Source organism: Agrilus planipennis, unplaced genomic scaffold, assembly GCF_000699045.2.
Source record: "Agrilus planipennis isolate EAB-ADULT unplaced genomic scaffold, Apla_2.0 scaffold11, whole genome shotgun sequence".
Lineage (NCBI taxonomy): Eukaryota > Metazoa > Arthropoda > Insecta > Coleoptera > Buprestidae > Agrilus > Agrilus planipennis.
Genome location: NW_020440736.1, coordinates 1,830,665 through 1,848,431, shown reverse-complemented (window position 1 = coordinate 1,848,431; position 17,767 = coordinate 1,830,665). Strand labels below are relative to the sequence as shown.

Here is a 17,767-nt window from a genome sequence, read left to right as displayed (position 1 = left end):
GAACGTTTGTTTTCTCACGATTGGTAATGCTTCCAAACAACATCTGCGTGTTTCTATGGTCTCTTTGAAAGTTTTGAACTGCCCTAACGACTTTCCTTCATTTTCGTTATTAATTCTGATCTCAAGATAGGGTCTTAGTAGCTTTTTATTTTCTTGCATTTTTAAATGTAACATATTAATAATCTAAAAAGTGTTGAATTTGTTGTCTGGTAAGTTTTGAGTTTAATTTACTTGTGTTTCTATGTGTGATGCTCATTAATTAATGATAAAATTATCAGACATAATATTCACATGCTAGTTAAACTACTAAAAATTATATATGGAAAGGACTGTAAAATAAAACTCATCTAATTTAAGTCTGCTTTTATATTTCAGGTTTACGGTTTTGAAATGGATGCTTTTACAAAAATAGAGAAAATTGGGGAAGGTACTTATGGGGTTGTTTACAAAGGTAAACATAAAAAAACAGGCCAGATAGTTGCAATGAAGAAAATTAGGTAAAGCTTGTTAGAATTTTCTGTCATTAAATTCATTAAAATATCAGTGATCCTTCTATTTACATGCAATCCACCTTGCAGGTTAGAATCGGAAGATGAAGGTGTACCTTCAACTGCAATTAGAGAGATCTCACTCCTTAAGGAACTTCGTCACCCAAATATTGTAACATTAGAGGATGTATTAATGGAGGAATGCAGGTAAATTTGTAATTAATATATTGTTCTGAAGTGCTTAAGCATTGGCTTACTTTCAGACTGTATTTAATTTTTGAGTTCCTTTCAATGGATTTAAAAAACTACCTAGATAGTTTAGGAAAAGGAAAACTGATGGACCCTAAACTAGTCAAAAGCTATTTGCATCAGATAACCAATGCAATATTATTTTGTCACCAGAGAAGGGTGCTGCATCGTGATCTCAAACCTCAAAATTTGCTCATAACGAAAGATGGAACAATTAAGGTACCTAATTAAAGCTCGCTAACACATAATCCTCTTGCCTTTTCCCCAATCATTACTTCAGATCATTAGTGTTTATATGTTTGTAGGTTGCTGATTTTGGCTTGGGACGAGCATTTGGTGTCCCAGTACGTGCTTACACTCATGAAGTGGTCACACTATGGTACAGGGCTCCTGAAGTCCTTTTGGGGTCGCAAAGGTACTCCTGTCCAATTGATATCTGGTCTTTGGGATGCATTTTTGCTGAGATGGCAACTAAAAGACCATTGTTCCAAGGAGATTCTGAAATAGATCAATTATTCAGAATATTCCGGTAATTATTATCGTACAATATCCATCACAACAGTTTCTCTTGTGTTAGTCTTTCAATTTTTGTTTTATTTAGAATCAGTTATTTACACAGGACTGCATAAGTCTTTCAATTTTTGTTTTATTTAGAATCAGTTATTTACACAGGACTGCATAAATTCTTCATAGGTAAAAAAATTACCTGTGAATTACGGTTTACAATTTAAATGCAACTGAAACTAACAGAAGGTACCTAACTTTACAAATAATTTAATATTAAATAGTTTGAATCGGAAAACAAAGTCAAACATTTATTTTATTAATTAAATAGGGAACATTAATTCAATAACTGAACTATTCAAGTACTACAAAATACATTACGTTCATTCTGTCACATTCAAGAGAGAAAAATAAAACTTCTAAATTGAAATACAGAAAGTCATGTCTATTTGATTACTGAATAAATTATTATTTAAATACTTCATTCATTATTAATTCATACTTCTATTTTTTATCTTCATTGTCGACTTATTACATTCGAGAACTTTCAGTTCATTTACTTAATTATTCAACACTAATTGCTTTTACATTACCATTTTTTACACTTATTTCTAAATTTTGCCTCAGGTAAAGACTTGTTTTTTTGTAGTGATTTTGGATAGTTATTTGCTATAAGTGTAACGTCTAATCTGTTTAGAGTTTTGAAGACTCCAACTGAAAAGTTGTGGCCTGGTGTTTCTCAGCTGCCAGATTATAAGGCAACCTTTCCAAATTGGACCAATTACAATTTAGAGAGTCAAGTTAAAAATCTGGATGAAGCAGGACTCGACTTACTCAAGCAAATGCTTACTTATGACCCAGCATTAAGGATATCTGCGAAAGACATGGTAGGACACCATTACTTTGATAAAATAGAAAATGGTGTCAGACCATTGTTTGAAGAGTGATTTTAATCAGGACAAAACAAAGATCAAATTTGTACATTTTGATTTGCATTTAGGCCAATTAATGTGGTATTGTTTAATTTAAGCAGGGTAAGAGCCTTCCTTTTTTTTATCTACCAAACAAATTAAAACCTTAAAGTAAATCTTATTTTCGTGATGAAAAGAATCAGGTTGAATCTTGAATGTGAAATGAATATTCCTATAGCCATAATTTTACTATTTGTATTAATTTTTTAAGGAATCTTTTACCCTATTTCATTAACAACTTCATTTATTAATTAGCCAGTTTGTTATAAGAGTATAGTTTTTGTAATAATAATTTTTATATTATCCTGTTGGAGTTGAACTGAAAAAAATTAATTATTTTTTCCAATCATTACATATTTTTGTTTTGGTAATTTGTAGTAATATGTCATGAAACGAACTATAGTAGATATTTTGCAGCTGTATATAATTTGTCACTAAACCTTAAAAAGGGACTGTGTAAAGGGAAATGAACAATTTTCTTTTTATATTTAAGTTGTTTTAAAATTTAATTTTTGCATGAAATTTTTCAATTTAAAACTCGATTTTTATGATTTATTTTATTAAAGTTCTGAATTAATTGGAGTTTGTTTTATTTATTTGCCCGTTAGCCCAAAAAATGCTTCTATAAAAATTTATTTTTTTCCAAATATACCAATAAAAGTGTAGTTTTTTTGTGAAAACAATAAAAAATAGTTGGGTTACGTTTAGATTTATTTAACTTGGGTGGGAATTAATCGATAAGAAATTGAGTGATAAAAGTAGAAACACATCAGGTAACATGTAACACAATATGTTAACATTATAAGAAATTAAGATCATTAATAAAATTTATTTAGCATAAATACTAAATGGAATAAACTTATGATGTATGTAACAAAACAATAAAATGATAACGAAAACAAGCAACAAATGTTTATTATTAAGAATAACCTACTTAAAAATAATTTAAGGTGTATAATACAACTTCAAACACAAAAAAGTTAAGTTACTGAAATATTTTTCATTGTGGGAGTATGGGATGGTCCAAAACAATCTGAATTCCAAACCATTTCTAAACTATTCTGACAGAAAAAGAAAAAAAAAGTTGTATAATGTAATGGATCTAAATGTATCCTTCTCCTACAAATGTATAAATTAACATTTCTTAATAACTGTTGTGTTTGTGCAATGAGGAATTTCCTTTTTGTTTCATTCTTTGCAACATTTTACATTTATTTGATATATGAATTCTTTTCGCGCTCCCTGTTATTGAATAGCCAATTTACTATCGTTTGCTATAATGGCACGTAGACACGGTTTTTGTTTCTGTAAGTATATGTGCTTGCTTATGGACAAAATGCGGTTCATTTTGAATGAAATTATGAGAAAATTTGGTCAAACGTTATACAGTCTGACATTCTGCAGCTGAAGAAACTAATACCAGCTACCTCAACTATCGCATAACTTTTATATTTTATTGAGTATCAATATCGTTTATTTTGAAGGTTTTCCGAATTGTAATTTAATTACATCTACCGTAAATGCAGAAGTACCTAAAATTCAAGCATAAAATTTCCAGTGTTTGCCTCGGTATTCATGCGCTTTTAATATCAGAGGATTCTTAATTCGTAGCAACGTTGTCAATAATCGATTCAAAAATTATGAAGAGTGGTACGCTCTCCTGATGCTGTACCAAACAAAAAGATAGTAGTATAACAATCGGAACTACGATAAATAAGCCTTTCTTAAATTAAAGAAGCAATGCAATACTGCTGATACTATTTTCAGTTAACTCTCAAAAGAGGTTTGTGCAGTATGTATGTACATTGGAACTAGACACTATGGCTACTGTACACGCGACAAATGATCGCCATGTTTGTGGCGGGGTCCTTTTTACGTCTCTGAACTCAACAAAACATTACAATAGGGCTGATATACTGAACTAAACGAGTCTGGCAGTCCTATATGTATATTCTTTAAATAAGTTTCTGACCTGGATACGAGTCTTTTAGTCGAGAAACCCCATAACTGCTTATGTTGTCAGATGACTCTGGATGAATGCCACTGATTCATACGTTCTTTATGAATGGTATATTTGAAAAGTCTTACGCCTCTATAAGCGGGCAGTAATTTTTGTAGTGCCATTTTATGTCGTAGCAAATATAGTGTGTTGGATAACCCTTCAGTGTCGCCTCTAAAAGACAAGAGGCAGACCCAATCCAAATTGCTTTGAAAAAAAGTCAGATAATGATGAGAAGTGCTGCCCTGACGTCCTGAAGTGACGATTTATTTTGGATAATTACACCTAGGACAATGACCAGGTCAAGTATCTGATGAGCCACGTGGTCGCCACAGAAGCAATCAAAAGATTTTCAAAACTAAACATTTCCGTCTCAGATCAATGGAGGCAGAGCGTCAAAATCTACTGTAAGCTACATTAAAAGGTAGTACCTAAGGGGTCAAAAAAGCCTGTTAACTAGACGGCAGAGTCTATCATTCCCATTAGATAACTTGCTAGGGCAAGTAGGTTCCTGTTTTGCACGTAAACACGGGACTGAGAACGAAAGGATAAACATATTAAAGATATTTATTAGAAGTGCAAATGTGTGATTAAAATGAAAATTTTGGTTAACAGTTACATTACAAAAGCAACACTTTGATCACAATTGTAGGTCATTTTACAATCTTTCAATATGATCTCAACCATGTATCTTGTTTCTTCCATGAATAAAATGGAGGAGATTATGAAGGAGCTCGGAAATGATCCATATATGAAATCCAGATTCATTATTCATTTTGAGTAAATACAAAATGATTTGGCAATGCTGCAAAGAGTTATGATTCATGTATGTGATCACCTCGCCAATAAGTGTTGCAACCATAGCTGCAACCTGTTGAATATCATATGAGGATATACTTCGAAATGATATGAACAGTATGATAATAAGATGATGTCATGGTCTGAATAGAAAGAAATTTGTTGTTCATATCGTTGTTTGTCGTTTATTTTAATCTGTGCTTATGTTGCTTGTGGAAAAATAAGTAATTGTGAATGAAATTGGTGCTTATTCAACAGTAAAAATAATGGAAACACCAGAAACTCAAGTAATTCCAAAGTGGCTGAAGGAATTAGAAGAGAAACGAGAAAAACGACTTAAGGCACGCTTAGGGCATGAAGCAGGAGCAGGTTCACCATGTTTAACATGCCAAGAAAAATGTCCAGGTAATTTATTAATTTAATTCCCATTGATTTAGAAATAGGCACCTCATCATGAACGAAACCTTTGTTCGTCTTTCTTTGTTTTTCTTGAAGATTCATCAATTCTATATCTTGTGTGATAATAATGCTTAATAATATACTTATCTACATGGTTGCATTTTATGAAGAATTGTTTTGAATTGTTTGAATTTAAATCATAATTATGAAATGAAACTAAATTAAATGATATATGGAGAACTGGATTTACATTTTTGGCAAATAATTTGTAAAAATTGCGAATGTGGAAAGGAAAGTCATGATATACTTAATAGATACCTACTTAATAATGTTTTTACCTATTTTATTGTACTTTTTATGGTGAATTGTTTTGAATTGTTTGAATTTGAATCATAATTATGAAATGAAACTAAATTGAATGATATGTAGGTCTGGATTTACATTTTTGGCGAAAAATTTGTAAAAATTGCAAATGTGGAAAGGAAAGTCATGATATTCATGATGATGATATTTATGGTTGGGCTCAGCTCCAGCTGCTGGGTAGCAGACCAGAAAAACCTCGCAAAATAGGTATGTGGAATCCATGTTTATTACTAATTAGTAAAAGTAATTACTTGTAAATCATTGTTACTTAACATTTTTTTGTTTCTATGAAGTTCTTCCTGGTCATAATGAAGCAGTAGAATTGGAATGGACCCCAAAAGGTCAAAATGAGTTAGTTGAATCTTATTTAAAAGATCTTCCACACCACTTGCTTCCAATTAAAGGTTCTGCAGCTGCCCAAGAGCGTAAGCAACTACTTCAAAAGCAAATTCCTTTGCATGATATTGATCCAGCATTATGTCATGCTCTGTCTGAGAATGAAGTAAAACAAATGAATGAATACATTGCTCATGTTAAACAAAACAGTGTAGGTGTTGGACACATAGTTAAGCTGAACCTGTTGAACAGAGGAAACATTTACAACATACCAAATTCACAAGCACACTTAATGAAAGATGGCTTTTCTGCACATCTTTCCAGATCTGAAATGGTCCATTTAAAGAATTCTGATATATCTGGTGCCTTAAAATCTCAGAACCTTCTTCAAACTTTAGAGGATTTGAGATTGAATGAAAAAGAGTTACTTAATCCTGTTGAGGATCAACAAAACTATGTGGACACATTGAGTAAAATTCGTACAAAAAGAGGTGATGTAACTGGGACTGAGGCAAATTCTGAAGGTGTTACACAAGAAGGTTTCCAAAACAAGGACATACAACCGGCGGATTCTTATTTTGAAACATCAAGAACCAAGGGACATTCCACTACAATTCCCCATTATTCCCATAAACTTTTGCACAATTCCCAAAATATCCAAAACCCAATTAAATTCAATGTTACTGATTTACATCCCAATAACATTAACATTCCAGGAAGTTTACCAAATGCCTGCCCTGAAGTTACACCCATGAATAATTCTCTCAATACACTGAAAAATACAACAATAGGAGGTGTAACTGGTGCTTTTGATGCTCAAAATAACCCTTCAATTTTGGGTTATAAAAACCTACATGGAATTGCACAACCACAATCTACTGCTAACCCAGTTTTGAAAAATAATGACAGAAACTTTAACAATATCCAGGAGCCTAATTTGGCATTAACAAATGAACTGCCTCGATTATCCTATGAAAACATAAACAACTTAAAAGGTACCTTACCTAAAAATTATGCTTCCAGTAGATACGATACTTTTCTGGATAACAGGGACCCTAAACTTATTGGAGATGTTAAAGATATTAAGTATCCTTCATACAGCAATCAATCGAAATATCCTCATGACAATAATCACTATGACCATCAGACGCAGAAAGTACAAATACCAAATGTACCACTTGCTAGCAGTAATAACGTTAATTTCGGTCAGGACATTTCATCTACTCTTCCTTCTGATCCAAAATTCCCCACAGAAATGTCCCGGTTAGCCTCAGATACGAGTTATAAACAATCGTTGCCTTCAAATTCCAATGTTTGTGGAAGTGAGAATTTGTTATCTCCACATCGACAAATTTCCTCTCAACTTCCTCTAAATTCAATAAAAAATTTGGGTTCATCTAAGTCTTCTCTCCAAAACTATCCTTCAAATACACTATCTGCTCATGATCGTGTGCAGACCATTGGGGGTCTACCAAATAATCCAATAGCCCAAAATCCCACAGAAAATTTCCAAGATCCAACCTACATAAACATAGGTGCCATTACCGATATAGAGTATCCTGTGAACGAAATTCGTCAGGCAAAACAAGGCTATAATAAGGATATCCCCAGGGAAATTCCTCCTCTTCAAGACGTTTCTGAAATATCCCACAATTTTCCTGAATGTCATCGGTGTAAAAAAATGTTTGAGGACAACGCAAATGCCATTGGTATTGAAAAAAGTGATTCATTGTGGCATTCAGATTGCTTTAGATGTGCCGGTTGTAATCAGAAATTGGCAGATTGGTGGTACTTCTTTGACAAAGAAACCAATGATGTTTATTGCGGACGTGATTACGCAAAGATCAGGGGAATTCCACGATGCAATGCTTGCGACGAATTGATTTTCGTTAAAGAGTATTGTTTGGCTGAGAATAATACTTTCCACGTGAAGCATTTCTGTTGCTTCCAATGTGATGAGCCACTGGCTGGTAAGAATTATGTTATGGAAGATGGCCAACCACTTTGTTTGCCCTGTTTCGAAAAATTAAAGGCAGAACATTGTAATACCTGTAACAAAATAATTAAGCCTGATCAACCCGGAGTTAACCTGAAAGGTACTCATTTCCATGCAGATGATGTCTGCTTTTCATGCAAGACTTGCCATAAACCTTTGCTAGGTTCAAAGTTGCTGTTTAGGAATCAAGCTTTGTACTGTTCAACAGCCTGTGTTAGTACAGCTTAGGTATAACAATTGTAAACATTTTAAGGGATATATCCTGTCGTTACAAAAATTAAGGGGGCATTTTTTATTGGAAATTTCCATGGGGGTAGTAATGGTGGTAAAGTCTCCTTGCAGTTGCTTGAGATCATCCAGTATTATAAANTTAGGAATATGAAATTGGGATATTTTTGGACCCATTTTTAAAGAAGTAAAATTGAAAATTGACTGTGAAGGAAAAGACTGATAAATCGTGGTGGTGATTTTTATTGAATGACGAAATAAATTACATAATGTCTATGTTGGTACCAAAAGAATGTACAATATAGATTGGAAAAAGTGGTACAGGTTGTGTAGTAGTCCTAAGTTTATGATATTTTTTGAAATTGTTAATAATTGAATAATATATTATATAAATTATACTCGCCCCCACGACAAGCAAAATTGGTTTGAACTACTAAAAATATACTATATTGCATCCTATAACAAGAAGAATATATATAAAGCATGCTTAAGAGTTCCTATTCTTATTCAATAATTTATTAAGAATTTCCTACACGTTCATAGACCAAAGTGTATATATACATATATTTTGTGATCCATTTGTGCCTGGTTAATGCAAAAAATTAGAATAAGAAAATTGAAAAGTGCCAATTTACAATGTATTTTTTACGAAATTATGTATTTTATAAAGAATGCTGACCGCAACTTTGTACGTAAAAGTATTCATCAATAAATAAAAAATTTTCAGTATGTATTGTTTTAGTATGACAGACAAAGAGAGCATTATTCAAATGCAGATACAGTAGAATCTCTTTAAGTGGAACCTCGATAAGTCGAAAACCTCCAAAACAAGAAAATATGTTTTGTTCCCTTCCCTTCAAGCTCCAAAACCTCTATTACTCGAAATATCAACCCTCTATTAGTCGANCCATTTATAACTCGAAAAATTAAATTGGACCTCTGTATCTCGAACATAGTAATGTTTTATTTTACAACCTTTACAACTTGATAATTTGAAAACTTATTACGTCTATAGTTCGAAGAAAACTTATTTATTTCACCTCTCTAACTCAAAATTTGTAAGAATAAATCTTAACTTCTACAAATCGAATCAAAATCTGCCTGAGTCAAAATCCTCCATAAGTCAAATTTTTTGGCGTCTCCCTTGATGTTCGAGTTATTGAGGTTCTACTATATTACATAGATCATCAATATAAGTTCTTGAGACTTATTGGCGACCGACTTCCGTCTCTTAATTCTATTTAGATCTAATCTCGAAAATTACAGTAACCTGCAGCTTCAACTATTTAAAAATAGCAAACTAGTCTAGGTCCATATCTACTCTTTACTATTTTCCAGTTTTTGCTTCTAATATATCTAACTAGTTCTTCATGTCTCAGAAGGTGTTCTATCAACTTATCTTGCCCACACCTTGTTCACTTCCATGGTTTCCTCAGTTCTGTTCTTTCTAATACTTACCTCATAATTTAAAACCTTTCCCATTTGGTATAGGTATTTTTAACACCCTCCTATGACCATAGAGATAATAAAATAGAGTAGGCAAGTTTCATGCAACCATGTATGCAGCGGTGAGATTAGATGAAAATTAGTGAGACCTCCACTTCCTTCTGTCTTTATTTAATGGTGTTTTGGCCGGCGCAGCTAACTACATACAGTAAGAGTGAGCATGAAACAAAAACAGGCAAAAGAGCTACAGAGAGGAGTGCCCTTTATTTTCTATTTCTTTTTAAGAAAGTTACTTCTAATGAACTTGCCTATTTTATTATTGTGCCTATAACACATGTCTTGAACGCTTTTATTTTTTTCCTCTGGGCCTTCCGTCCATGTTTCACACTCATACGAATTTCCAAATTAACTATTAGTTAGGTATCTGACTTTTTTGATATCACGAATCGACCACGTTTAATTTCTCGTTTCATATCATACTCTTGTGTCAAGCATAATAATCTTTTGTCCCTATATATCTACTAATTCCTAAAGCTGTCCTGTCTACATGGATACCAAACCAAAATTGTTTGTTCCGCTTATTTACAATTAGAAGTAGAAAGTCAATTAATTCTAAGGTAACTGTTAAACTCTGGTGTGGTAATAATAGTTCCTACTTGATTAGTAATAAAGTAACTGAAAATTTTATGGGAATGATAGAAGGAAAAACATGTGTGCAATTTTTATTTACAATTGAGGAATGGAGGTTTTTCAAAACGAAAGAATCTTGAGTGAAATTTAAATTTGTTTGGACACAGGTGCTTTCCAAGAGGCCTAAGAGCAGTGTTAGTCGATCAAAGTTAGTCAAAGAAAAAATGTGACCAGAATTATTTCGACCATTTCCACTTATTGATCGTGGGTTATAGTGGTATCTTGTGCAATTATTTTGCTAACGTTTTGCAAACATTTTGTGTTTGTTGGTGATATTTTTCCTCAAGTTGATGACTCTTTTTGTCACCAGATGCCACCTATAAATTGACTGCACTTATTTATTTAACTTGTCATTAAAATTGTGAATTGTAATACGTATTAAAATTTAGAGAATTTAAAGACAAACTGTTCTTTTTTATCGAATATAAAACTTAACGTTGTAAAACAGATTAAGTGTCAAGGTATATTAAAGATATCTTTTTTAGGATAAGTAGGAACTAGTATGATGTATTCTACACTTTGGTAACTACTAATTTTGAAAACTGCATTCCACCCACTAGATTTTGTAAGTTGTTTTGATAATTGCTCTAATTAACTTGTCATGTTTCATTAGAATTCCTTGGTCGGTCTTGTAATAATAAATGCCCTCCACCCTTCCTTTAGAGATGGACGGCAGCGGTAGGCGTCACCCTTTTCATAAAGCCCCTTTTGTTATTGCAATTGCGTTTCCTATGCCTCCTTTATTTAATTTCGTGTATCAAAGAAGGTTCTGATGCATGTCTTGATTAGGTAACCTTATGGAGACAGAGGGAAATTTCGTTTGCCCTCAAAAAGATCAGCCTTTATTATTATTGGTCCAACAATGAACTAAACTTAATAAAATAAAGTCGTGTGCAATCGTTTAGCCAGAGCTGCCGTTATTTGGCACCCCGCCGCCTTTCACAGCTTTTATAGATGTTTATCAAAGGACTGGAAGCTGTAATAAGCTTTTATCTCTATTAATCTTGATACAAAAGGAGGTATATTGGAAAAAGGTACCTGTAGAATGTCCACGATAATATAAGCGGCAAAGTAGGTATAAATAATAGACATCATCTTCATCATAAGATCGTCAGTCCTAAGACTGGTTGGACACGCACTTCCACTCTTTCCTATCCTGGGCTAATCTTCGCATTTCCCTAAAACCAGACCATCCCACATCCTTAGCTATTTGCGAACAGTAATCTAATCTAGATCTACCTCTACCCCTCCTAACTTTCGTTTCTGCCTCTAATACGTCTCTGACTAGACATTCATGCCTGAGAAGGTGTCTTACCAACCTATCTCGCCTATTTCTTCCGTAGAGTCCTCTTTTCTCCTATTCTTTCTAATATCTCCTCATTTCTAACCTCCTCTATACACGGTATCCTCATTAATTGCCTATAACACCACATTTCAAACGCTTCTAACCTTTTCTTTCAGGTACATACAACTTAAATACATATATAACCTTTGGGATTAATCTAAAAGGTTAAGATGAAATGAAAATAAGTTAGGTGAAGTTAGTTGTAGACATCTATCTACATTGTTCTGCTCTAAAACATGGAATTATTCATTCCGCCATTCTTCTTGATGGCACCTTTTTAGTGATAGTTTCGCTAGTAAACACCACAAAATATTTGTAAGAGAAAAGATTTCACATTCAATTCACACCATACACGAAAGCATAAAAACAGCAGTTAGATAAGGTTAATTAGAAATGATTAACTAAATTAAAAGAAACTGTCCAACATTTACGTATTTATTTACTACTTTTTTTCACATAAGTAGGTATGTACACTACGTCGAGTAAGTATTGCAGAAATATCGGTATGACTTATTGATGTAATAAATGACAGTAGGGTATGTGAGACTCAGAAAATACGGTGGAGCACGTGCGTTGTTCTCTATGCACCACTGTACGAAAACGCTAGCGATTTTGCATCACCTACAATGTCGATATCGCTATCGTATTCGCTTGAATCTGATTCATGAATTCCGTTGTTGTTGGTGATGCGGTTTGCTGTGGTATTTACTCTACCAATGGAATCAAGTTGCTTCGACGACGATTCTTGAGAATCTACGACAAAAATAGCTTGTAAAACAATATGCAAGTTATGTGTCATTTATGTAGGCAGCTGTAGTATAAAATATTACTTTGATAAGTGCAATTTATTAATAAATCAATTCAAAAGTCATGTAAAAATAATAATAAATACAGCCCACTAAATAAAAAATGAATAAATAGAACTTTTCAAGTGTTTTTATGTTTTTCTTGATACCCAACATGATGACTGAAAAGATTTTCCCTTTTTTTTGTTTACATATTGTAGCGAGCACGAGAGTGTTTGTGTGCGATCGGGCACACGTGTGCGTGAACGGCTTATCGATTCGTCGACTAGCCGCGAGCGCCTTTCTTCATGGGCGCCGTATTTGTAAATGTGTGTGTCGTACCTGCGTTCTGGGAAAGCAGTTAAGCAGTTCAAAGAAAAAATAAACTATCCGGACGTTTACAGAAGGTTCCCGAAAGTAAACAAAAGAGGAAAAGGAAGAGACTATCGCCGAGAGACAAGGAATATATTGACCGTTGCTGGAGTGAATCCAGAAATAAATTGACAGTGATAGCAGTGAAATAAATGGCGCAGTGAATTAGTGATATATTAATAATTAGTGTAAATAAATAGTTTTTGTTATCAGTCTTAGAAGTAAATTTTGTTAAATCCATGAACATTACAATATGAGCGTTTGGGACGCAATACAGTCTCGAAATTCTAACATCTAGATGCAGGGCTTTAACTTCTCTGATTATCTTAATCATTCAGGTAGGTCCTCTTCAATTGTGTCAACTGCAAACTTTTGTTACATGCTCTTTGAAAAGAAGCAAGGTTTAAAAATGAATTTAGTATGATATGACACATCTCTCAATAACACCATTTTTCAATTGCAATGTAATAAGTTTCTTCTTCTGGTTTTGTTCAAATTTTTCTGGACTGAAAGTTTTCGAGATAGGTATTCATTTGATGGGTATTCAACAAGATAACTTGAAAAAAGAACTCATGAAAGATCCTTCAAGGCTGATTCCTTAAATGGGGTTTCAATTTTTTATACGTTACCTTTGTAATTAGTTTACCATTTTCTGTAACTTTGCATTTCAACATTTTATGCTATGTAGATGACTGTATGTAGCTAAAATATATGAATATGGCAATAGGTATTCAGAACAAGTTATTTAGTAACATATATCAGTAAGATAAACAGATAAAAAGGTGACCTTTNGATGTATGTTTGGAGCGCGGCGCTACACGGGTGCGAAACATTATTGTGGTGTTACCGGGAGAATGATGAGGGTGAATACAGAAGGTTAGAAATGAAGAGGTATTAGAAAGAATAGGAGAACAGAGAAGTCTATGGAAGTCAATCAAAACTAGGCGAGATGGGATGCTAGGACATCTTCTCAGGCATGAAGGTCTAGTTAGAGACATATTAGAGGTAGAAACAGGAGTTAAGGAGGAATCTACTCCTTAAGGAGTAGAGGTAGCCCTAGATTAGATTAGTGTTCGCAAATAGTTAAGGATGTGGGATGTTCTAGTTTTATAGAACTGCAAAGATTAGCTCAGGATAGCAAAAAGTGAAGGTGCGTGTCCAATCAGTCATAGGACTGATGACGTTATGATGATGAATAGATATTGGTTTTCGGTTGATGGAAAGGTCTGGCAGAAACTAGGGGGCTCCCGTCAAATGGCCACTTGCCCAGAATGCCCAATGGAAAAGAGGGACCTGGATGTAGTTAGTTAGAAAATATATATTCCACAGTCACCAAATTATGCATATTAAAAATGTCAACCAAGGAAAAAAAATACCGAAATAAGCAAAGATATGTGTCTCTTTGGTATTTATTTACTTGCAACAGTTTTCTTTGCTATTCCTTTTCTTAATTATGGGTACTCTGCCAACTGTGAGGAAACATTCAATTTTTGTAAAAGAACAAAACGTCATTCTATTTGGTACCACCGATCATCAATGCATGGGTATTCAGTATACATCTTACAATTATTTAAATGTTTTGCTTACAGAAACTTTCTTTGTAGTAACTAGTTCTTATGCAATGCTCTTTTTGTTTTCCTTAAATAATCGTAGCAGTAACCGTAAAAATATATTTCGGCATTTCGGTATTGCTTTTATCAAACTTTGCAGTCTTTAATTTAATACCTTAAAAATTCTTATACTGCTAATAGCCATAGGTCGTTCAATTCGCAAAAATTAACAACTAGGCACTATTTATATAACCTCAGTCAGTCACCTCGTGAAACGATTTATTGATACGTTATCGTTGCGTGATCAGATTAAATTGAAGCGGTACTTATGTATAAACTGAAATATTCAAGAGTAAAGTGCCGTTTTGTTTTGTGGCCCCAGTCAGTCTACCATGTGATAAATGCGAATAGCCTTGCGATGATTAAGTTTCTGACCTTAATGTAAACGGATTTAAAATCTACCCTAAGGGGTGATTCACACCACATAATTACAGTCATGCGATCTTCTTATACGTACAGCACAAAAGTAGACGTACTTTATAACGAATTTAGTATAGAGTAGTAGCAGGTACTTCTTTACATAAAACAATTGAAGGCTGTCGGGTACCACCTTATCGGTTTTGCTTGTCGTCATGGATATAATGAGAAAATTGAACTTTACTAACAAGGCTGCGCGCAAACAAATAAGGACCGTCCTTGTTAGCTAGGTACTTCTTTCAAGCTGTTCTTTATATGAATAGGTACTTACATTATTTATTTAAAGAAATCAGTTAATTTTTTCTGAGGATCCTTTTTACAATTTTGAATATGTTTTTCAATTTCATAAATTTTATCTATACATCGAAGACGCGATCAACATCATAACGATAGTACAACTGTAGGGATAAATTACTATGCTTAAATTTGCAGATGATATAGCAGTATTAGCATCTAGTAAGGCGGACCTAGAGATAGCTTTAAATAAAATGGAAGCGGTACTGACAGATCAGTACTATCAGTACTGTATGAAAATAAATAAAAGTAAAACTAAAATACTGGTATGCAAGGGATGAAAAAGTAGGGAAACAGCGAATATAAAGATAGGGGACAAAAAATTAGAAGCAGTGGCTGATTTTAGATATCTAGGAAGTCAGATAAGTCAGGACGGAAGGAGTAGCAGGGATATAAATCAGAGGAGAGCGCAGGGTCGTGTCGCCTTTAATAAAAAGTAGTCACTTCTATGTTCGCGAACGGTTAATTTAGAAATTCGAAAAGGGTTATTAAAGGTGTATGTTTGGAGCGCGGCGTTGTACGGGTGCGAAACATGGGCAGTGGGTGCGGCGGAAAGGAAAAGGTTAGAAGCCTTTGAAATGTGGTGCGAATGATGAGGATAACGTGGATAGAAAAGAAATGAAGAGGTATTAGAAAGAATAGGAGAACAAAGGTCTCTATGGAAGTCAATAAAAAATAGGCGAGATAGGTTGGTAGGACAACTTCTCAGGTATGTAGGTCTAGTCAGAGACATATTAGAGACAGAAGCAGGAGTTAGAAGGGGTAGAGGTTAGATTACTGTTGGCAAATAGTTAAAGGTGTGGGTTGTTCTGGTTTTAGGGAAATGCGAAGTTTAGCTCAGGATAGGAAAGAGTGGAGGTACGTGTCCAACTAGTCTTAGGACNTGCTGACCGCAACTTTGTACGTAAAAGTATTCATCAATAAATAAAAAATTTTCAGTATGTATTGTTTTAGTATGACAAAGGGAGCATTATTCAAATGCAGATACAGTAGAATCTCTTTAAGTGGAACCTCGATAAGTCGAAAACCTCCAAAACAAGAAAATATGTTTTGTTCCCTTCCCTTCAAGCTCCAAAACCTCTATTACTCGAAATATCAACCCTCTATTAGTCGAATTAATCAATGATAATATTTTCCCCATTTATAACTCGCAAAATTAAATTAAACCTCTGTAACTCGAACATAGTAATGTTTTATATTACGTTTGCAACTCGATAATTTGAAAACTTATAGTTCGAAGAAAACTTATTTATTTCACCTCTCTAACTCAAAAATTGTAAGAATAAATCTAAACTTCTACAAGTCGAGTCAAAATCTGCCTAAGTCAAAATCCTCCATAAGTCGCAAACCCTATAAGTCGAATTTTTTGGCGTCTCCCTTGATGTTCGAGTTATAGAGGTTCTACTGTATTACATGGATTGGCCACCAACCTCGATCTTTTAATTCTATCTAAATCTAATCTCGAAAATTAGAGTAATCTACAGCTCCAACTATTTGAAAAGAGCAAACTAGTCTAGGTCCACATCTACCTATTCTTACTATTTTACTCCAGTTTCTGCTTCTAATATATCTAACTAGTTCTTCATGTCTCAGTAGGTGTCTTTTCAACCTATCTTGCCTACACCTTATTCATTTCCATGGAGTCCTCGGTTCTACTCTTTGTAATACCTCATAATTTGTAACCTTTCCCATTTGGTATAGGTATTTTTAACACCCTCCTATGACCATAGAGATAATAAAATAGAGTAGGCAAGTTTCATGCAACCATGTATGCAGCGGTGAGACCTCCACTTCCTTCTCTGTCTTTATTTAATGGTGCTTTTGGCCTGCACAGCTAACTGCATTAAGAGTGAGCATGAACAAAAACAGACAAAAGAGCTACAAGGAGGAGTGTTCTTTATTTTCTATTTGTTCTTGAACGCTTTTATCCTTTTCCTTTGGGCCTTCCCTCCACGTTTCACACTCATACGAATTTTCAAATTAACCGTGAGTTAGAAGTAGAAAGTCAATTAATTTTAAGTTGACTGTTTTTTGCTAAACTCTGGTGTGGTAATAATAGTACCTACTTGATTAGTAAGAGACTTATAAAGTAATTGAAAAGTTTATGGGAATGATAGAAGAAAAAACATGTGTGCAATTTTTATTTATAAATTAGGAATGGAGGTTTTTCAAAATGAAAGAATTTTGAGTGAGGTTTACATTTCTTTGGACACAGGTGCTTCCCAACAAGCCTAAGAACAGTGTTAGTCGATCAAAGTTTGTCAAAGAAAAAATGTGACCAGAATTATATCGACCATTTCCACTCATTGATCTTGGGTTATAGTGGTACCTTCTGCAATTATTTTGCTAACGTTTTGTAAACATTTCGTATTTGTTGGAAACATTTTCCCTCAAGTTGATGACTCTTTTTATCACCAGATGCCACCTACTCAATTGGTTATATTTATTTATTTAACTTGAATTATAATATGTATTAA

The 17,767-nt window shown here is 33.7% G+C and overlaps 3 protein-coding genes across 3 annotated transcripts in view; 2 read left to right on the top strand and 1 right to left on the bottom strand.

The window, feature by feature from the left end:
* The first annotated feature begins 54 nt into the window (after window positions 1-54).
* LOC108733903 (cyclin-dependent kinase 1) lies at window positions 55-2,749 on the top strand. Its single transcript, XM_018465254.2, has 6 exons — window positions 55-209; window positions 376-497; window positions 579-695; window positions 752-956; window positions 1,043-1,266; window positions 1,939-2,749. Exons 2-6 carry the CDS (start codon window positions 391-393, stop codon window positions 2,186-2,188), a joined length of 903 nt encoding a protein of 300 aa, XP_018320756.1. The 5' UTR covers window positions 55-209; window positions 376-390; the 3' UTR covers window positions 2,189-2,749.
* A 2,303-nt stretch (window positions 2,750-5,052) lies between these two features.
* LOC108733929 lies at window positions 5,053-8,399 on the top strand. The gene is made up of 3 exons (XM_018465292.2): window positions 5,053-5,414; window positions 5,838-5,978; window positions 6,065-8,399. Exons 1-3 carry the CDS (start codon window positions 5,276-5,278, stop codon window positions 8,329-8,331), a joined length of 2,547 nt encoding a protein of 848 aa, XP_018320794.2. The 5' UTR covers window positions 5,053-5,275; the 3' UTR covers window positions 8,332-8,399.
* Window positions 8,400-11,899: 3,500 nt separating this feature from the next.
* Window positions 11,900-17,767, bottom strand: part of LOC108733935 (brain-specific homeobox protein) — an 18,637-nt gene continuing 12,769 nt past the window's right edge. The window contains exon 4 of the mRNA XM_018465297.1: window positions 11,900-12,565. Within this exon, the coding sequence (XP_018320799.1) occupies window positions 12,393-12,565 (173 nt within the window). The 3' untranslated portion in view covers window positions 11,900-12,392. The remainder of the gene's footprint in view (window positions 12,566-17,767) is intronic.